Raw genomic sequence first — 22,325 nt, 5'->3', positions numbered from 1 at the left:
TATTTTTGTATATATAAATACACACACATGCATGTATATATTTAAGAAATATTTGCATGTATATTATGTATATATATACATTTTACATATATAAATAATATTATTTTCTTAAATATATATACATGCATGTGTGTGTATTTATACATACAAATTTATTATACACAGTACACACATATATTATGTAAACACAAACTTTTATTTTGGATGCGATTAATCGTTGCACAGCCCTAATAAATACACATCAACATTGATAATGAACACTAAACACAAACATTACGCTTTACCAAGACCAAACACACTCAGCTAATCCCCAATACACACTGTTGAAATTAAGTTTATTTGAGATTTCTGTTTTTTCCTTTCTCTTTCAGAGGTGAGCTCATGGATTATATGCGATGGAGACATTGACCCAGAGTGGATTGAGTCATTAAACTCTGTGCTGGATGATAATCGCTTACTTACGATGCCCAGCGGTGAGAGGATTCAATTCGGCCCCAACGTCAACTTCCTGTTTGAGACCCACGATCTGAGCTGCGCCTCCCCAGCCACCATCTCCCGCATGGGCATGATCTTCCTCAGGTAACGCTTCTAAACCATAAACTGAAAAAAAATATGGACGTAGTGTCTGTGACGTCACCCGTATGTTTCTGAAGAGCATTTTTAAAGCCCAAAGTGGGCGGAGCCGGCCGTCGCCATCTTGGCAGCGGGTCACTCCCGGATAAACGCTAACAAACAGCAGGCAAATGACTAGTAGTGACATCAGCGGCAATCCACCTGTCACTCAAGTGACCACGCCCTTAATTATGCAGAACTTTAAGGCTCAATATAATTTAAACGGATGAGTTATAAAAAATTAGCTATATAGACCAGTCTGTAAACGTATTTCTGCTGTGAAGTTGGGCATTTTAACATTGACTCTCTTCTGGAGCCGGTGTCTAGTGGCCAGTTGATGAATTGCAGTTTAAGTCACTTCTGTGTTGGTTTCAAGAGAGAGCGACAGGAAGGTTGCAGCTTGTTCTAAAAGATGCACAGCTTCATCCAACTTAAATCAGCCAATCAGCTGTCAGTTTGCTCATGTACCATCCCCAAAAAGCAGTCAAGCATTTATGTATATTTAAATATCATTGCAGTTTACATTTTTATTCCATTACATTTTTATTCCATTGCATTTTTGTTCCATTGCATTTTACGTGTGGTGCAGTGATGAAGACACTGACGTCGGCTCTCTCGTGAAGTCATGGCTGAAGAGGGAGGATGAAGACAACAGGATGAATCTGGAGAACTGGCTCAATGATTATTTCCACAGAGCTCTGGAATGGGTTCTCAAACAGGTGCCGCCCCGTCACACACACACACACACACACACACACACACACACACACACACACACACACACACACACACACACACACACACACACACACACACACACACACACTCCTTTAACTTATGTTCACGTCATCATAACCATCACATCTGTCTCTCTGCAGAGTGATTTTGTGGTAGACACCAGTCTGGTCGGGACGGTGCTGAACGGTTTGTCCCATCTGAGGGGAGTCAGAGAGAGAGGACAGTTTGTCGTGGGACTCATCCGTGGTTTGGGAGGAAACCTCGCGCTCAAATGCCACCAGGAGTTCGCCAAGGAGGTCAGAGCCGCCCTGATTTATGGGAAATGTGATTTCATGCCTGCTCAGCCTTATCACCTGTCATTAAATTTAGGAGCCGCTCCCTTAGATTAACGCGAGTCCTAATTTAAAACCTGAGTTTTAAAGAAGCAGCAGTGAAACTTTAATGAGATTCGATCAGGGGTCAAAATCTACATTTTATGTTGTCCACTCTTAGTCAGTCAAGGTTTCTTGCACCATAAAGAGTCATTATTTAATTTTCATGGTCATTTTCCATCCTCTCTCTGCCCAGTAGAAATAAAAGGCGGTTTGGTTACGGTACCTTTATTTCTGAATGTGTTTAGGTTCTGAGTTGGGCCAGAGAAAGCCCTCCTGACCCTCGTAAGCCTCTGGACACGTATTACGACCCCGCGTCTGGCCGTCTGTGTGCGTATGAGCTGCAGCGAGGGGAAGGTGTGTGTGAGGAGGACCTCAGTAACCCACACAATCTCCCCGTCATACACACACCTGACATGCAGCGCGGACTAGACCTCTTCACCCCGTGGCTCTCGTCCAATCACAGGCAGCCGTTCCTGCTGGTGGGGCCGGAGGGTTGCGGGAAAGGGTATGACACACATTCACATTTACATGTTTCATCACATTTTAATTAGGTTAGATAATCATTTTGCATATATTTTAGTTAGTGCTTGTGCAGTGATTAATTGCATCCGAAATAAAAGTTTGTGTTTACATAATATATATGTGTGTACTGTGTATAATTATTTTATCTATATAAATACACAAACATGCATGTATATATTTAAGTAATATTTGCATGTATATACTGTATATATATTTATATATATTTTAGATTGTATAAATATTTTATATATAAATAACACATTTTTCTTAAATATATACCATCATGCATGTGTGTGTATTTATATATATATACAAAATAATTATACGAAGTACACACACATATATTATGTAAACACAAGCTTTTATTTTGGATGCAATTAATCGTTGCCCAGCACTAATTTTAGTGAGACACACTGTTGAACCCAGCTTATACAAGTACACATGCACAAAATGACAGATGAATTCATACGATGCTATGTGTGTGTGTGTGTGTGTCAGGATGCTCCTGCGCTGTGCTTTCGCTCAGCTTCGCTCCACACAGGTGTCCGTTGTGCACTGCAGCGCTCAGACGTCCTCCCGTCACGTCCTGCAGAAGCTCTCGCACATGTGTTTGATCATCAGCTCCAACACGGGACGTGTGTACCGACCCAAAGACTGTGAGAGACTAGTGCTCTACCTCAAAGACATCAACCTGCCCAAACCCGACAAGTGGGGCACCAGCAACATTATTGCCTTTCTGCAGCAGGTCGTATGCTACACCTTTTTTTTTTTTAGTGCAATCAAGGTTTCTTGCATCAAATCAGTTTTTCACAGTATTTTTTTTCACTACAGGTTTTGACATATCAGGGCTTCTATGATGAGAACCTGGAGTGGGTCGGGCTGGAGAACATTCAGATCGTGGCTTCAATGTCAGCAGGTGGCGCTGTGGGGCGGCACCCTCTCACGTCACGCTTCACCTCGATCGTGCGCATCTGCACCATTGAGTGAGTACTGTTTAGGGCTGCAGCAATCGATTCTTTTTGTAATCGATTAATCTAGCACTTAATCAATCGATTAATCGGATACATTTTTTTGTGTGTGTTTTTAAACAGCCAAAACAAATAATGCATAACGAAAATGATGTGGCTGTAAAATGATCAAGCATTGGGCTTTTATTTCTCACAAAAAACAGGTATTTATTCCAGCTCCAACATTTGGAGACTGCAATACAGTATTTGTTCCTCCATCACGTCCCGGTGTGTACAGTGAATGCATGCTGAAATTATTGTTGCGTGGCTACATTAAAGTTTAAGCATATGTGATGCATTGCCGCAATTGGTCTGACTGGCGCGTGAGAGAGACGAGGGTGCATGCGCGCGCGTGTGTGTGTGAAGGGGTTCCTTTTTTTAGGCTATACTCTCTTGCAATTGAACGTGAATGCGTTTACTACTTTAAAACATCAAAGCTAAACAAGATATCTAGTCAAACCGCATCACGACATCGCTACAAATACAGTATGGGATTAAAATCAGCGAACATCAATGTATAGGCTTAGGCTACGTTACCTTGTTTCAGCGACGCTTGGTGAAACAGCATGGAGTGGATGTTTTCGTTTCAGATGCCTAATCATTGAAGTCGAACTGTTGTGGTAAGCCAGGTCTACTTTGCAGTAGACACATTGCACCTTGTTGTCCTTTTGAAGTTTGTAACGATCCCAAACTTTAGACATTCTCTGCCATTTATGGACATCTTTACTCTCCGCCATCGCGCCAACTAAATTCAAAATGTATCACGCGCTACGGTGTGATCCCTGCGCGTATAGTGCGCGTCATAGGAATTTAACGAGGAATTTTTGTAATCGAGTTAATCGAGTAACTCGATGAATCGTTTCAGCCCCAGTACTGATACACACACTTACACATGTGCACTTAGATATCTAAATTATATGGAATCTAAATGGTGTGGGCGTTTTTTCCACCACGGAATAAAAAAATACAAATAAAAGGTAATATCTCTAAAGTCTAATTCAGACTTTTTTTCTCTCACAATTGCAAGTTTAGAGATCTTATAAATGTTCCTTCTAAGAATTCAGAGTTATCATCTTGCAATCCTGACTTTTTTTCCTTGGAATTTTGAATTTACATATCTCAATTCTTTGTTGTTGTTGTTTCCGCCATGGAATACAAAAATACAAGAAGTAATTGCGACTTTTTATCTCACAAATCTCACTTTTTTTCTCGAAATTGCAATTTTGAGATAAAAAGTCACAATTGCCTTTTTTATTTTTAAACAAGCTTCCATAAAATGGGGACATTGCTTTGAGTTCCATTACTTTTATAAGAAGCTAGTTATAAATACTATAACCTCACCCTAACCCTAACAGACGACTTTCTGCATTTATGAGGACAACCTCAAAAGGAAGTTTTGGGTGGTTTTGTAAGGTCTATCACACTTTTGGGTACAAATTTGTCCCCAAAAATGTTTAAGAAGCCACACACACACACACACACACACACACACACACACACACACACACACACACACACACACACACACACACACACACACACACACACACACACTCACTCACACACACACTAATTCATCTCTCCTGTAGTTATCCAGACAGAGAGCAGCTGCAGACCATCTATAGCGCATACCTGAAACCCGTGCTGCAGAGGACTCTGGGTAATGATCCAACCTGGAGCTCTGCAGGGAAGATCCACCAGCTCGCCGGCTCATTGGTGCAAGTCTACGAGCAGGTCAGATGTGATTGGCATATGAAGGTGTCTGTATTGATGTCAATGTGTAAATGTGATGTAACCGTTCAAAAGTTTAGGGTCAGTAAACATTTTTGTCTCTTCTGCTCACCAAGCCTGCATTTATTTGATCAAAAATACAGTAAGAACTGTGAAATATTATTACAGTTTAAAATAGCTGTTTTCTATATGTTAAAATGTAATTTATTCCTGTAATTTATTATTAGAGATCCCCTGATATGATTGTAAAGCGCTTTGGGTGTACCGTAGTACACATTCAATGCATTCTTGAAGAACAAAAGTATAAATTTCTTTCAAAAAAAGAGACTCCATACTTCTGTATGATATTGTAAGTGTTGACGTGTGTGTGTGTGTGTGTGTGTGTGTGTGTGTGTGTGTGTGTGTGTGTGTGTGTTTGTGTTTTAGGTGAAGGCTAAATTCTCGGTAGATGATCACAGTCATTACCTGTTCACCCCGTGTTTGCTCACACAGTGGGTCCTGAATCTGCTGCGATACGACCTGAGTGCAGGTGAACTCAATACATTCATTAAACCAGCACTAATGCACTAACACAACCCAAAACTGACACCTCAGTGTCCCCAAAAACATAGGAATAAAATAAGTTTCAAACACTAGTGAAACACATCACTGTCTGCCAGCGTCTGAGGCAGAACCCTTATTGAAGCCTCAGAAGTGACTCATTTGAAACATTGTTGAAGGGCAGAAGCGTTTACGTTCATGCCTTTTATTTTCAATGCATTCCTGTATCTTAAAATCATGGGATCGATTCCCATGGAATGCATGAACTGATCAAATGTAATGCAAAATAAGTCAGTATGAATAAAAGCAAAAACTGCTAAATGTGTAACTGTTGATACTGATCAGGATTGAATTAAATATAATATTTGAAATCAATTTATACTATTCACAGTGAATTTATGCCGCCTTAAATTGTGGCTAAAATGACGTACCTTATAAGGCAGCACAATGTTTCATGCCTATCTTTTGGAACAGTCTTTCTGTCAGAAGTACATCTATGATGCTTTAAAATGTTGTCTTAGGTTTTAGAGCCATTAGCTTATTTAGTGACTTTTATTTCAAATGTCGACTTGCTAAAAGGTGTTTGGAATTGGGTGTACTGGTTAAAATAAGCTTAGAAGTCTGTGAGGTTCTTTCCATGCTACTAAACACGTGTTTTGTGTGTGTTTGTGGGTACAGGTAAATCCGCTGTAGACTCAGTCCTCGAGGTGGTGGCGTATGAAGCCCGGCGTCTGTTCAGGGACCGGATCGTGTCCTCTAAAGATATGAATGTGTTCGATAACATCCTGTCCTCCGTCATCAGGGGCGATTGGGGCTCGGACACACTTGACAACATGACAGGTCACACACACACACACACACACACACACACACACACACACACACACACACACACACACACACACACACACACACACACACACTTACACTGCCATTCAAATTCATCAAGGATGCATTCAGTTGATCGAAAGCCACAGTAAAGACATTATAATGTCACAAAATGACTTTTGTTACAATGAAGCTTATAATGAATTATAGTTTGAAGTATGAAGTATGAGCATACACATTGAAAAAGCGAATGCATGACTTACAAGTAATTATTAAAATAATGTATATGTAACTATAACTGTTCTTATAATCCAGTATAGGCCTTAATGAGTCTTTATAAATATATTTGTAGAATAGTAATACTTATAAATAAGTATAAATGGAGCTATAATTCATTATAAGCATGGACTTCATAGAAAGTGTTACCATCTTTTTTTTTTTTTTAAATGAATGCTGTTCTACTTTCTATTTATGAAAGAATCCTGAAAACACATAAATATGAAGCAGCACAACTGTTTTCAACATTGATAATAATCAAAAAATGTTTTTTTGAGCATTAAATCATCATATTAGACTGATTTCTGAAGGATCATGTGACACTGAAGACTGGAGTAATTCACATAGAAAACAGTTCTTTTAAATTGTAATAATATTTCACGTTCTCACCATGTTACCGTATTTTTGATCAAATAAATGCAGCCTGGATTGGATCCTTTGATTGTTGATGTGTGTGTTGTTGTACCACAGATACGTACTTTGTAACATGGGCGGCGTCTCATGAGGGTTGTTCCCCTGGTCAGCCTCTCCCGCCACACGGCAAACCACTCGCCCGTCTCAACGCCAGTGACCTCAGAGAGATCATACACAAGGTAAGAAAGGAAATACAATTATTACACATATTCATAGTCAGTTCCTCCAGTTTTTCACGATTAAAGTGCATTATCTTGGTTACAGCATTTATTAATCTTCCTTAATGTTAGTTAATAAAAATACAGCTGTTCATGTTAGTTCACAGTGCATTAACTAATGTTAACAAATACAACCATTGAATTTAATAACCTATTAGTAAATGTTGAAATTAATATTAACTAAGATTAATAAAGGCTTTAGAAGTATTGTTCATTCTTAGTTCATGTTAACTAAGGTAGTTAACTAATGTACCTTAACGTAAAGTGCTAGCATTATCTTAATGAACTCAAATTACCATAATGTAAATATGTTTATTTATTTTGAGCACATGATCGTGTTTTGTGTCTCATCAGGGAATAGTTCTGTACGGTCGTGATAACCGTGAGTTGGACATCCTGTTGTTTCCGGAGGTGCTGGACTACATGTCTCGAGTGGACCGTGTCCTGAGCTCTCCGGGCGGGTCGTTGCTGCTCGCGGGACGTAGCGGCGTCGGCAGGCGCACGGCTACATGTGTCGTCAGTCACATGCACGGGGCGACTCTCTTCACTCCTAAAATCTCACGCTCGTACTCGCTCAAACACTTCAAATCTGACCTGAAAACTGTAAGTCTCAGTCCATGCTGACGCTCTGCTAGCTACATTTACATTTAGTCATTTAGCAGGCGCCTTTAGTCCTCATTTGTAAGTGGGTTTGGACAAAGCCGTGTGTCCACCAAAGCATTTTTTCACGCAGCTGGCGTATTTTTTCAATTGTTTTCAATGGGAGTGCCGCGTTTTTAAAACGCCATGAGTGTAACGAGGCGCTGAGTGTTTTTTTTCATTCTGAAGCGCTGAGCGCCCGGCGTTTTTTACTGGTCGCCGAGAGTTGAAAAATTTTCAACTTTGGGTAAAACGCAGCGCTCATTACTGTCACTTTTTACCCAACCATCCAATCACAGTGGAGGAGGGGCGGGACAAATACCACACTGACCAACTGTGGTCACAACATCCTTTCTGTACAACGACATCAACCAGCAGAGCTAACCGAACAAAATGGATGAAAAATAAATTTGTAGTATGAAACAAATTATCTGCGAAATCAGTTACAAGTAAACTGTGCTGCGGTTATTCTGTATCATAGCAACGAATCGTCTCAACTGAAAAAACGCAGCGCTGCCAAAACGCTCTCAAGCGCCCACAGCTAGGCGTTTTCAGCAGAGCGTCCAGCGTTTTCTGCTGGCTAAAAGCGCTTTGGAGGACACACGGCCTAAAGCAAGCGAGTCATCATGAAGAGGCAAAAACAACGCAAGAAGTGCTCAAAATACAAACTTCAGGCATTTGCTTAGAGTAGCAAAAGCCAGCTAATAACACATGGCGTCATTCAAACTCACTCTCTCTCTTTCTTTCTTTCTTTATTGTATTTATATAGCCATTCTAATGTGAACTCTCTCTCTCTCTCTCTCTCTCTCTCAAATTCAAATGTGCTTTATTGGCATGACTTGTACAGTATTGCCAAATCATTGGCCATTACATAAGCAATGAACAAATAATCAATAAAGCAATCAGTAAACAAATACCTGAATACATTTACATATACAAGAAAAAAACCTTTTGTACATTTGTACCTACATTCAGACAAGATAAGAATAGCTCTCATAGTTTAGTTCTGTCTCTCTCTGTCTGTAGGTCATGCAGTGGGTCGTTGTGGACGGTCAGCAGGTTGTTTTGTTGTTAGAAGATCATCAGTTTGTTCATCTGTCCTTCCTGGAGATGGTCAATAGCCTTTTGTCGTCAGGTCGGTTCAAACCTCGCTGTGTATTGCCTAACAAAATCAAAATACGAAACTTTGCTACATACAGTATCATCACTAAATCATGTTTTATGTTGGTAACAGGTGAAGTTCCAGGTTTGTACTCTACTGAAGAGTTGGAGCCTCTACTATCATCTCTGAAAGATCAGGCGTCACAGGATGGGTTTACCGGCCCGATTATCAACTATTTCTCCCAACGTAAGCACACACACACACACACACACACACACACACACCCACACACACACACACAATTGCTTGTTGTGACATTCCATTAAATGTCTTGACAAGCAAATTTTGCTCTTCTGTGTTGATGCATTTCACATTGCAACATCACCAATATGTCACTTTAGTTAAAAGCGTACATAAATGCATACATGTAAATGTTTAGGTGGGTGACATTAGCTATATATTATTGTTTACTAATTCAATACATTTTATAATTCTGTTAAAGATTTTATTTATTACATTTGATCAAGTTAATACAAATATTTTATTTAAATGTAATTATTTTATACCTTGAATGTTACATAGGTCACTTTAGAAAAAATGTGTCTGCTAAATACATAAATGTAAATGTTTGGGTGAAAATGTTTCAATAAATGTCAATAGACTTTAATGTAATTCATATTTTATACTTGCCACGGCTGATGGTGTCCTCATCCTGCAGAACATGTTATTGGACAAAGATTTGCATACAAATGCTTTTGATCGATGTTTCTGGAACGAAAGATTAAAGTGTATTTTAAATTTGTAAATCTGCTAAAAGTTTTTGTTTTTCCAGTGACCACAATACTAAAAACAAGCCACAAAACTAATACTATCAACGTGTATGCGCGCGTGTGTGTGTGTGCATTTTGTGAGTATTGTTATTATTAAAAAAAAAACTGAAATAGAGTAAAATATGAACATTTGGTAAAACATTTTGCAACTAACTGAAATAACTAAAATAAGTTTAAGTCGAAGGATTAAAATGACTAAAACTAAAATAACAATAAATAAAAGCAAATTAAAGATATAAATAAAGACTATAATAGTATATAAATAACAGTGTTTTGTGTGTTTGTGCAGGCGTTCAGCAGAACCTCCATGTGGTTTTGATCATGGACTGCACTAACGAGCACTTCACCATTAACTGCGAGAGTAACCCAGCCCTCTACAGGAAGTGCTCAGTGCAGTGGATGCAGGGCTGGTCCGACAGCAGTATGAAGAAGGTCACCTGACAAACAGTGTCATTTCAGTCACATCTGTATTTATTCATTCTTTTAGTGGCCATCTCTCTGGTCATGTGACTCTCTTCTTCTTCTTTTTTTTTTTTTAGATCCCAGAGATGTTGCTGTCAAGGATGGAAGGAGAAGATGAGAAAAATGGAGAAAGAGAGAAGAAGAAGAAGAAATCTGGTATGTTGTTGAAGGAAAGCGAGTGTACTTAGGCTGTACGTGGATGTTAACATCCTTCTCTTGCGTTTCAAAATGACCCGAAGCCCTAAAATTACACTTCTTTTTTTTTGTCTATAAAGCTTATTTTATTTCATTTTGATAATATTTTTTGTTTTTATGCAATTTTTTTGGGGGTATTTTTGTTATTTTTTATTTTTATTTGCCTTTTAATTACTAGATTTGATCAATAAATTCAGCTTAAAATATCTTACATTAGGAATCTTTGCAGACCTCTTGTGGGGAAAAAAATATATAACATAATATTTCATAACTCTATCCACTAGAGGGCCTTAAAGCTCTATATGGAGCAAATGAGCTGTTTCTCTGGGTCCTAAAGTCAGTTTTTCTTCAGTATGCATTCAGATACACATGTAGACATTATAAAAAAAAATTATGGTAACGTTTTAGCATTTTTAGTTTGAATTTTGAGCATTTTTAGGTTTTTCTATATGTTTATTTTTGTGTATTCGTGGTTCAAGTGTGACAAAAGTCGTAGGGTCTTAACCTCTCTGATGAACACTCAATTTAAAAATAAAATTTAAAAATTATTTTCGGGTCAATATCACCCGAGGGAAGGATAAAGGTTCTTAAACTGCTCTCTGATTGGTTGTCTTTCAGCATCCGTGCATGCAGAGCTCTATCGGTCCTTCCTGGCGATCCACGAGTCGTGTCGGGAATTCGGAGCCACTCCGAGTCAATACCTGAGCTTTCTGCAGGTGTACCAGTCCATCTACAGCTCCAAACGCAAGGAGCTGACCCACAAACAACAGCATCTACAGGTGAGCAGCTTCAGGAGCTCCAGCTCGTGTTTGACAGCTCGTTTTAACTGTATGTTCACACCGCAGCCGACTTGTGCTTCCAAAGCTACCGGAAGTCATTCATTTTCAATGGAAGCTGCCAGGAGCGTCAAATCCATCGGCGTCGCGTTTTGGCCGTTTTGAGCTAAAGTTCAAAGTAGCTCAACTTTATGGTAATGAGCTGTGTTCAGCGGCAAGCAGCGGCAAAAGCCAGCAACCAATCGGAATATGCTGATTCCGGAGAAACAAAAAATAAAAATGCTGTCATTATAAAAGGTTTCTTCAATATATTGCTTGTTTTTTCTGTTTATTACATTTCATGTTGTGACACTTCTCTGCTACGTCAGAGCGGCCAAAGCGTCAACAAGCTTCCCCGTACTTTTTGACAAGCGTCCTTGGCAGGGCGGCCAGAGCTTCTTTGTCGCTCAAGTCGGCGGCGGTGTGAACGTACAGAAAAGAGGATTACACAGACAAACAAACGGTTTGGATTGCAAGATTATTAAGGAAAAATAGAAATATAACACAATGTCTAGGGATTTAAATAAACAAGAGAAAATAATAGTCCAATGGGGTAATGAATGTTGGTAGTAATAGAACAAATTGGAGCAAACAACTACGTTCCACAAGAGGAAGTAACGTTGGGTAAATCGGTCAAAACATTTATACTATCCACCCATCAATGATACAATTACAGTGACGTCACAGTCGAATGATATACTGCCACCATCAGGTAGAGCAGTGCTTCTCAAACTTTTTTCGTCGCGCCCCCTTTAAACCTTTAAAAAAATCTGGCACCCCCCGAAAAAATAAAATTAAAATAAAAACAGAAAGATAAAAAAATAAAAACCTGCATTGAGAAACACCTGCAATAGTTTGTAATGTCATTATTTCATATAACAGCAAGAGAGAGTCATAATACAGAACTGAACTTTTAAATAAACAAAATCATTTAAATATTTCATTGATGCTTTGGATGAACTGAAGAATATATAAAAGCGCAAATATATGACAGTAGTGTTGTCAAAAATATCGATATTTCGATAAATATCGATACTGAAATATCTGAACGGTACCAATACTAATTTCCCGAAGTATCGATACACCAATACTAGCCGAGCAGTCACTTTCACTTCTCTCCAAAGGCGCGTTGACAAACACCACACGTGACGCACTCGTCTCATTCGCTCTGGTTAAATAGCAAAAGTGAATGGAAAGATGGCGAGTGCGGCGTCCCCGCGACCGGCTTTGGTTGATTGATAAAGAACACCGCGAGCGGGCATGTCGGAGTCGGAGAATGGCGTGGACAGGACACGCGCTACACACCGCGAGCGGGCATGTCGGAGAATAGCGCGGACACGCGCTTCACACTGCGAGCGGGCTGCGGGTACCCAAAAGATTGTTTGACTATCAATATCCCTCTCATCACTCATTTTGTAAAATTATTTTATAGATGAAAACAGACTTAAGGAATTGGCTCCAGGGGTACCATTTAGCAAGCATATGCTCAGCATCAGGGGTGTTTGTTTTTTAGACAGACCTGCACCACTGCTAAAAACATCCTAAAACACTGTAACTCTTCTCATTTAACTTTTCTGAAACATTAACCAAGATGGCCTAGTATTGTTGTTGATATGAGTCTGTGTTTCGTTTTTTCACTGTAATTCTTAAAGTTAACATAATCTGACTGAGGAATCGTAGACAAGTAAATATTGTAACTGTGGTCAGATGTAAATTAACTTGTGTCTGTTTAACTTTATTCAAAAATTATTATTTAATTCTGCAATTTGCCTTCATTAGCGATTATCATCAATTTGATTACACATATACTAATTAAACTAAACTGAGCTAGACAATGGCATCTCTGAATTCAATAATGAAATGCCTTTAACTGAAAATTGAATGTTTAACCTTATTATTATACATTACTGACACTCTATCCTCCAATTTGATACAGTTAAGTGCTTCGACACAATCTGTATTATTAAAAGCAATATATAAATAAAGGTAACTTGACTAGATGCTGATCCAGTGAGCATTGTTTCCGCGTGTGATGCACACACGTTTGCGTTTAAATCTGTTCATCAAATTAAGTTAATGTATTAACCAGCATTTATGACCGATGACCAATGCATTTGTTACAGTATATTTTAATCTTTGATAACAGTAGGTAATAAAAACACAACGGATCATGTTAGCTCTGGTCCAATGAAAAAATATTAACAGATAGAACTCAGGACATTTTTGTTCATGTAAAATATACCTCATTGTCATGTTCTAGACTTGTAATATTTAGCTTTAAATAAAAAAAAGACCCCCTTAATAATGTGGCAGTTTTTTTCTCTGTGGTATCGAAAATGGTATCGAATATCGATATTTTTCAAGGTATCGTATCGAAGTTAGAAATTCTAGTATCGTGACAACACTATATGACAGCGCCTCAAATCACGAGCTCAGATTCTCACTGGAATGCACCGAAGCGGAGTTGCTTGCTTGTGATTCGTCGATTCTATGTTGGGCTTGTTCCAATGGTGACAAGTCGGTCTGAAGAAGAACGATTCGGTGTAATTGTAGTTCAGTGCCGCTTTATTAAGGCAGAGCGCTAACCGCTAGTCAAGCACTTGAACGCCGGGGCTCCCCATGCTGTATCCTTGCGTCCCACACTTTGAGAACCACTGAGGTAGAGAATAAAAAGACTGGGTCGTAACAGTTGTCATGTGACTGCAGGCGGGCGTGGCCAAGCTGAATGAAGCGAAGGCATTGGTGGATGAGCTGAAGAGGCGGGCGGCCGAGCAGAGCAACTTATTAAAGACCAAACAAGCCGAGGCGGATGCAGCCCTGCAGGAAATCACCGTCTCAATGCAGGTGTGTGTGTGTGTGTGTTTGAGACACGTGTGTGAATAAACACGCAGCGTGAAGCTGTTCAGGGTCTTTACATGTGGTGCGTTTCAGAACGCCAGTGACCAGAAGACGGAGATGGAGAAGATCAAAGAGAGAATGGCACAGGAAGTCTCCAAGACGGAAGAGCGGAAGAAGAAAATAGACGAGGAGCTCAGAGAGGTTCAGGTGAGCACGTCTGTCTGGGTTATTATTGCTGACTTACTCTCGAAACATAATAAACGATAAAAGAAATCAAATTAAATATTAAAAAAAGCTAGTTCGTCAAGGCAACTTTTCTCTATTTTATTTAGTTTAACTTGGAGTACTAAAATAAAATTAACAAATAAAACTTAATAAAAACTATATAAACATTAAAAAAAGAGACAAAAACACTAACAAATTACTCCGATTTTAACTAAAATTAAAGTGAAAACAGACAACACAAAAATAAAATCTTATTCAAAATATTAATTAAAACATCCAGGGTTATTATTGTTTTTTTTCTGTTTTTTTTTTTTTACTTTTTAATTATATTCATAGCAATATAATATACTTTTAATGATTTATAATATTTTAATGATAATGATAAATAATAATAATATATATTTTGAAAATATGTAAATATTTATTTTTTTAATTTAGATGTTCTGTTTTATTTTCAATTTGTTTTTAATGTAGTTTTCATTAGTGTTGACTATCACTGTTTGTTAAATTTTTTATTTGTGTGTGTGTGTCTGCGTGTGTCTGTCTGTCTGTCTACGTGTGCGTGCGTGTGTGTGTGTGTGTTTCTGTGTGTGTGTGTGTGTGTGTGCTTGCGTGTCTCTGTGTATGAATGTGTGTGTGTGTGTGTGTCTGCGTGTGTCTGTCTGTCTACGTGTGTGTGTGTGTTTGTCTGTGTGTGTCTGCGTGTGTCTGTCTGTCTGTCTGTCTGTCTACGTGTGCGTGCGTGTGTGTGTGTTTCTGTGTGTGTGTGTCTGCGTGTGTCTGTCTCTCTACGTGTGTGTGCTTGCGTGTGTGTGTTTGTCTGCATGTGTGTGTGTGTGTGTGTGTCTGCGTGTGTCTGTCTGTCTACGTGTGTGTGTGCTTGCGCTTGCGTGTGTGTGTGTTTGTCTGTGTGTGTCTGCGTGTGTGCTTGTGTGTGTGTGTGTGTGTGTTTGTTTGCATGTGTTTTTGTGTCTGCGTGTGTGTGTGTGTTTGTTTGTGTGTGTCTGCGTGTGTCTGTCTCTCTACGTGTGTGTGCTTGCGTGTGTGTGTTTGTCTGCATGTGTGTGTGTGTGTCTGTGTGTGTCTGCGTGTGTGTGTGTGTGTATGTATGTATGTATGTGTGTGTGTGTGTATATGTGTGTGTGTGTGTGTTTGTCTGCGCACGTGTGTGTGTATGTATACATGTATGTATGTATTTGCGTGTGTGTGTGTGTGTATATGTGTGTGTATGTGTGTGTGTGTGTGTGTTTGTCTGCGCACGTGTGTGTGTGTGTGTGTATGTATGTATGTGCGTGTGTATATGTGTGTATGTGTATGTGTGTGTGTGTGTGTGTTTGTCTGCGCACGTGTGTGTGTGTATGTATGTATGTATGTGCGTGTGTGTGTGTGTGTGTGTATATGTGTGTGCGTGTGTGCGCTCAGCCCCTGGTCGACGAGGCGAAGCAGGCAGTAGGAAACATAAAATCAGAGTCGCTTTCCGAGATCCGGTCGCTGCGAATGCCACCCGACGTCATCAGAGACATCCTGGAGGGGGTGCTGAGGCTCATGGGAATATTTGACACGTCCTGGGTCAGCATGAAGAGGTGAGAGAGACACACGTGATGTGAGTGGGAGCCGCTCTGTCATTATTCATGCTTTATATTACCCTTTAATGGCTGAAACAGAATTAATCCTGCCTTTATTTATGGTGTTTATCTCTTCCCGGGAAATGAAACTGTCATATTGCTTATTACACCCTTCATACTCTTCAGGCTAAATGAATCCAGCCTCATTCTAGACTAATTGATGATTTTAATTTAGAGCATTTTCATTGCAAATAGGCGTGTGGAGACGTAAGGTCATTTGCTTTTGGTTAAAACATTACATTAGTGGAATAATTGAAGAGCTAATGGAGTGTTTGTAAACGTCAGTTTCTTAGCCAAGCGAGGAGTGAGGGAAGACATCGTCACGTTTGACGCGCGCAACATCACGCACGAAATCCGACAGAGTGTCGAGGAGCTTCTGCATAGAAACAAGGCATCGTTTGACCCGAAGGTTAGAGAAACAAGCTCACATTGTACATAGACACTGAACTGACACTTTTTACAATCTCACAAATATTGTCAAAAACATTGATTTTCTAATGCAGGGTCATTTCTTCACCAAATCACAGATTTGCCTCACTTCACCTTTAAAGAAAATATATTTTTTTACATTATTTTCGTTAAAGTTAAGCATATTTTCCACCCAAATTCCCATTAAAAAACAGCTCTCAAACTTTAATATTTCTGGCTTTAAATTACATTACTTTTCAAAAGTTTGGGGTAAGATAACTTTTATTAAAGAAATAAACACTTTTATTCAGCAAGGACTCAATTAAATACAATACAATAAAGACACTTATAATGTTACAAAAGATTCTATTTCAAATAAATGCTGTTCTTTTGAACTTTCTGTTCATCAAAGAATCCTGAAAAAGAAACTGTTTCCCCAAAAAAGTGAAGCAGCACGACTGTTTTCAACATGGATAATAATCTTTAAAAAAAATTTTGAGCATCAAATCATCATATTAGACTGATTTCTGAATGATCATGTGACACTGAAGACTGGAGTAATGATGCTGAAAATTCAGCTTTGATCACAGGAATAAATTACACTTTACTATATATTCACATTGATTTCAACTTGTAATAATATTTAGCAATATTACAGTTTTTACTGTATTTCTGATCAAATAAATGCAGCCTTGGTGAACAGAAGAGACTAAACAATGTAAAAAATCAGAATCACTATTAATGTGAAGAAAAAAAAACATGAATCACTATATATAAGAATTACAGAAAAAATGTAACATATCAATAGTCTAAGCGCATTGCAGATGAGTAATTAGGATTAAGTGTGCTTCATTTTCTCAAAAAAAAAAAAAAAAAATTCTTTGGAGAAATTTGGGGTGAAATGTTTTCACACACATCCACTTCAGAGTAAAGTCCTGTTCATAATGAATGCTCTTCTGCGTGGTTACCTCACCTTGCATTGTGTAGATGTGACGGTGAGCAATCATCTAACGGTCAGTTGTTGTGTTGAAGAACGCGAAGCGCGCGAGTGCAGCCGCTGCTCCTCTGGCCGTATGGGTAAAGGCCAACGTTCAGTACTCACACGTCCTGGAGAGGATCCAGCCGCTGGAGACGGAGCACTCGGGCCTGATGGAGTCAGTACACACACGAGCAAAGCATGCTGGACCTTTACTGACGGCTTGTTTCTGACGCGTTCTCTCTGTTTTCTGCCAGGAACCTGCGCAAGACAGAGAACCGCAAGAACCGGCTGGAGAAGGAGCTGAACTCTGTGGGAGAGAAAGTTCTGGAGCTGAAGGAGAAGTAAGAGTCGTGGGAAAATACACTCGCAATTGAGTCCAGTAGAGTTTGGCGTTAGCGTTTTGGTCTTAAATATTTCTGGTCACATTACCACTAAAATTTCTCCATAACCAGTGAAGCATTGAATCGCGAGAATGATTCTGATTTTATTACATAAACAGCGATTGATAATGATAATGTATTTCTGGTAGCGCTGTTGAGACTGCCAATGTCTGTGAGGGATTTTATAGTGAGAAATCAAAACAAATGAGCATAACGGCACACAGAAAAAACTCACAGAAAAAACATCCTGAGGTAAAAAATTTCAATGTTGAGTTTTTATTTATAACAGTTAAGTAACATAACATGACTGAATATTCTCACGATTGCAAATGTTACATTGATTTTAGTTTAATAAACAAGTAGTTAATATTAAATTACTTCAATTACTTAGGTTAAACATTAAATATTACATACGTATGTAATATGATGTGTATTTCCATCACAGGTTTGGTCTTAAATTTCATTTAAAGTGGCATTAAAAAGGTCTTAAAAAGTCTTAAATTTAACTTGTTTATATCTGTAGACACCCTAAAATCTAGCGTAACTTTGGCTTTGTGAAGTTGAAGGGGAAGAGGACCTGGACAAGAGCCACACTTTATGCAAGTAGGGGTCCAGACGGCGATCAAACGGCGACAAGAGCTGCAACTTCTGTTAGCCTACATACGAGAAACAGCAAACGCCAAACGAAAGTGAAACGAAACTGCGCTAATCTGGGTTTTGTTGTTGCGCTATTCGTTTGAGCTGAGGTTTACTCGTGGGCCGATCTCGATCACGCGCCACTGTTATTACCCAGCGCTGGAAGATCCAGTGAGAAAGCTTTTGAATTCACCGTAGAATTAATAACATCGCAGCGAGATCTACAGTAATTGGAAACATTGAAATTCAGCGCAGAATTCTTTTATAAACCACACATGTCAGAATAAACACAGCGCTGATGTGACAACCTTAAAGGCTTTTACACAACTCGAGAAAAGGCAAAGCGAATTACAAACTCTATCGCAACATTTATTGCCAAATAACTTCCGTTTGTTTAATTAACAAAATATACTGGAAGTAAATTCATTATGGATCATTATAGGGCTGCAGCTATCGATTCTTTTTGTAATCGATTAATCTAGCACTTAATCGATCGATTAATCGGATAGATTTTTTGTGTGTTTTTAAACAACCAAAACAAATAATGCATAACAAAAATGATGTGGCTGTAAAATGATCAAGCATTTGGCTTTTATTTCTCACAAAAAACAGGTATTTGTTCCAACTCCAACATTTGGCTCCAAAACTAAGTCTATTTATTGCAATTTTTACCCATTTAGTGTTAATAAGTGCCAGTGCCAACAATTATATAACAATACAGTTAAGTCAACTTGCTGTAAAACATGTATAACATGTAAAACTATGAATACAAACTCCCCAAAAGAACGAGTGGATTTGGAGAAGCAGGCTGGGGAGTTTCATTTTTGTTGTTGTCTGTAACTATTTGGCAGACGTGACATACGAACAAGGTCTCGCAAAGACTGCAATACAATATTTGTTCATATAATATATACGTCCCGGTGTGTACAGTGAATGCATGCTGAAATTATTGTTGCGTGGCTACATAAAAGTTTAAGCATATGTGATGCATTGCCGCAATTGGTCTGACTGGCGCGTGAGAGAGACGAGGGTGCATGCGCGCGCGTGTGTGTGTGTGTGTGTGTGTGTGTGAAGGGGTTCTTTTTACCCTACTCTCTTGCAATTGAACATTTATGCGTTTACTGCTTAAACACATCAAAGCTAAACATCATATCTAGTCAAACCGCATCACGACATCGCTACAAATACAGTATGCGATTAAAATCAGCGAACATCAATGTATAGGCTTAGGCTACGTTACCTTGTTTCAGCGACGCTTGGTGAAACAGCATGGAGTGGATGTTTTCGTTTCAGATGCTGAATCATTGAAGTCGAACTGTTGTGGTATGCCAGGTCTACTTTGCAGTAGACACATTGCACCTTGTTGTCCTTTTGAAGTTTGTAACGATCCCAAACTTTAGACATTCTCTGCCGTTTATGGACATCTTTACTCTCCGCCATCGCGCCAACTAAATTTAAAATGTATCACGCGCTACGGTGTGATCCCTGCGCGTATAGTGCGCGTCATAGGAATTTAACGAGGAATTTTCGTAATCGAGTAACTCGATGAATCGTTTCAGCCTTAGATCATTATACTTTGCTTTAAAAGTACCAAGTAGTCAGAGTGAAAAAAGATGCATCAATAATCGTTTTATCATCGCACTATCCCTCTGAATCATAATTCAGTCGTGCGGTGCCTAGAGATTCACACCCCTGCTTTTATTGAAACTTTCAATATTACATTCATCCATTTTGGTTGAACATTTTCTCTGAGAATGGAGCAGTGCAGTCCAGTGGTTTTTTTCTTCTTCATTGATATGCTATCACATTTTTAATTAGATTTTTTATTTACCTTTTTTAGTTTCATTTTAAATTTTAGTTTTAAATTTTAGTAATTTTATGTTTTTTAGTTTTTTTTAACAGTACACATAGTTTTTTGTTTATTTATTTTTAGTTGATTTAGTACTTCAAACTAAACAAGAGATGTTGCCTTGGCAAGTTTTGTATTTTTTATTTCCCAGTTAATGTTTTTTTTTTTTCTATAATACTTTTTTATGCTTTTATTTTTAGTTTACGATATTGTTGTAAGCCTTGTTCTTCTTAAGTGTAGGAGACTTAGAAGCGAAAAACCAGGAGACGTTGGGATATCTTTCAATGCAGAAGTTACTCTTTATTGAAGACTTTGCTGTTGCGATGCTGTAGTCACCAAGTCCAAAATCTTACCCAAGTCTAACTAAAAGCAGTATATAGTAGTTCATATACCCTTTAAGGGGGAGGAGTTACATAAAGGTGGAGACACTCTGAAACAAAAGCATGTAAATGAGGAACGTGCCCTAGACTGAGAGTGTTACCAATCCTAATCCAATCAGCATACTAGTGTAATGTAAATATCCTAATCCAATCAGCCAGACTCTTCACTGATACCTTCACATTATCTTAATGGCCAGGCAGTGCATAAAGACAAAAGGTAATAGTCTCAGTGCTCTGATCAATTTAACTTACAATAGAGAGAACAGGACTGGCAATGAATCTCTTGCTGATACTCTGATATCTAAATTCAGTCTACTAAACTTTCTCAGTTTCTATACTATTGTATTGGAAGCTCAATTAAACATTTAAATAAAATTTGTAATCCTACAATATTAACCCTGGTGCATTCTGGCATTGCCTTCACAAATGCGGCATGCAATATTGGCTTTTGGAACAATGTTCATAGTGTGAGCATGTCCTAGATGCCTTAAATATTGTCTATGTAACTCACTAATTATGTGTGTGTGTGTGTGTGTGTGTGTGTGTGTGTGTGTGTGTGTGTGTGTGTGTGTGTGTGTGTGTGTGTGTGTGTGTGTGTGTGTGTGTGTGTGTGTGACATGTTGTCTCTGGTGTCCAGATTTCAGTGTCGTACGACTGAAGCAGCAAAACTGGAGTCTGAGGTGAGCAGAGCACAGGAGACCATCAGCGCAGCGGAGAAACTCCTGCAGCAGCTGGACGGAGAACACACTCGCTGGACCGCACAGGTGTGTGTGTGTGTGTGGTTCAGGTACTCCTTATATTGTGGACAAAATGTCCCCACAAGTAAAGTAATACCAGTAATTTTTGATCCCATGAATTTTGAATGTTGGCTTCTCTTGAGGAAAACATGTGGCTTATAAATGTAGAAGTGCAGAAAGGTTTTTTGTGATTGGGAGGTTTAGTGGTAGGGTTAGTGTAATAGTATAAAACAGTATAAAAATCATTATGATCATTATGTCTATGGAAAGTCCCCATAAAACATGTGTGTTTGTGTATACAAGTCCAAACCTATATATACTATACTTATATTTATATATACACTATATTTATATTTACACTATACTTGTGAGGGCCAAATGCCACTGGTTCTCACTAGTTAAAAAGGCTTATAAATCGCCCCAAAGATTTTGCATTTAAATCTAGTGTTTTGCATGTTTCTGTGATGGTTAGTTTAGGCCATCTAAAATACCATTAACCTGATATAAAATCAGTGGAAGTCTATGCAATGTCCTCAGTAATATTGTGAAACAAACGTGTGTGTGTGTGTGTGTGTAGGTGGATGAGATCAGTGAGGAGTTGGACACTCTTCCTAAGAGAGCTCAACTATCTGCTGCTTTCATCACGTATCTTCCTGCGGCTCCTGAAGACCAGCGGCGCAGCAGTCTAGACGACTGGATGAGCAGCTCAGGACTGCAGAGTAATACACACACACACACACACACACACACACACACACACACACACACACACACACACACACACACACACACACACACACACACACAAACACACACGCACACACACACACGCACACACACACACACAGCCTAGACGACTGGATGAGCAGCTCAGGACTGCAGAGTAATACACACACACACAAACACACAGCCTAGACAACTGGATGAGCAGCTCAGGACTGCAGAGTCACACACACACACACACA

The 22,325-nt window shown here is 38.9% G+C and overlaps 1 protein-coding gene across 1 annotated transcript in view; it reads left to right on the top strand.

Moving 5' to 3' along the window:
* Nucleotides 1-22,325, top strand: part of dync2h1 (dynein cytoplasmic 2 heavy chain 1) — a 115,120-nt gene that overhangs the window by 42,968 nt on the left and 49,827 nt on the right. Inside the window, exons 40-63 of the mRNA XM_077207100.1 lie at nt 372-579; nt 1,202-1,331; nt 1,491-1,646; nt 1,970-2,229; nt 2,745-2,991; nt 3,078-3,229; nt 4,843-4,987; nt 5,411-5,513; nt 6,203-6,364; nt 7,100-7,221; nt 7,615-7,863; nt 8,926-9,034; nt 9,134-9,247; nt 10,121-10,263; nt 10,371-10,449; nt 11,107-11,267; nt 14,010-14,147; nt 14,235-14,348; nt 15,789-15,949; nt 16,277-16,400; nt 17,432-17,553; nt 17,633-17,719; nt 21,261-21,387; nt 21,938-22,079. Coding sequence (XP_077063215.1) covers nt 372-579; nt 1,202-1,331; nt 1,491-1,646; nt 1,970-2,229; nt 2,745-2,991; nt 3,078-3,229; nt 4,843-4,987; nt 5,411-5,513; nt 6,203-6,364; nt 7,100-7,221; nt 7,615-7,863; nt 8,926-9,034; nt 9,134-9,247; nt 10,121-10,263; nt 10,371-10,449; nt 11,107-11,267; nt 14,010-14,147; nt 14,235-14,348; nt 15,789-15,949; nt 16,277-16,400; nt 17,432-17,553; nt 17,633-17,719; nt 21,261-21,387; nt 21,938-22,079 — 3,555 coding nt within the window. The remainder of the gene's footprint in view (nt 1-371; nt 580-1,201; nt 1,332-1,490; nt 1,647-1,969; nt 2,230-2,744; nt 2,992-3,077; nt 3,230-4,842; nt 4,988-5,410; nt 5,514-6,202; nt 6,365-7,099; nt 7,222-7,614; nt 7,864-8,925; nt 9,035-9,133; nt 9,248-10,120; nt 10,264-10,370; nt 10,450-11,106; nt 11,268-14,009; nt 14,148-14,234; nt 14,349-15,788; nt 15,950-16,276; nt 16,401-17,431; nt 17,554-17,632; nt 17,720-21,260; nt 21,388-21,937; nt 22,080-22,325) is intronic.

This window comes from Siphateles boraxobius, unplaced genomic scaffold (assembly GCF_051911475.1).
Source record: "Siphateles boraxobius isolate OS27281-9 unplaced genomic scaffold, OSU_SipBor_1 6, whole genome shotgun sequence".
Taxonomy (NCBI): Eukaryota; Metazoa; Chordata; class Actinopteri; order Cypriniformes; family Leuciscidae; genus Siphateles; species Siphateles boraxobius.
The sequence above is the reverse complement of the archived record's forward strand: the minus strand, read 5'-3'. Positions and strand labels throughout refer to the sequence as shown.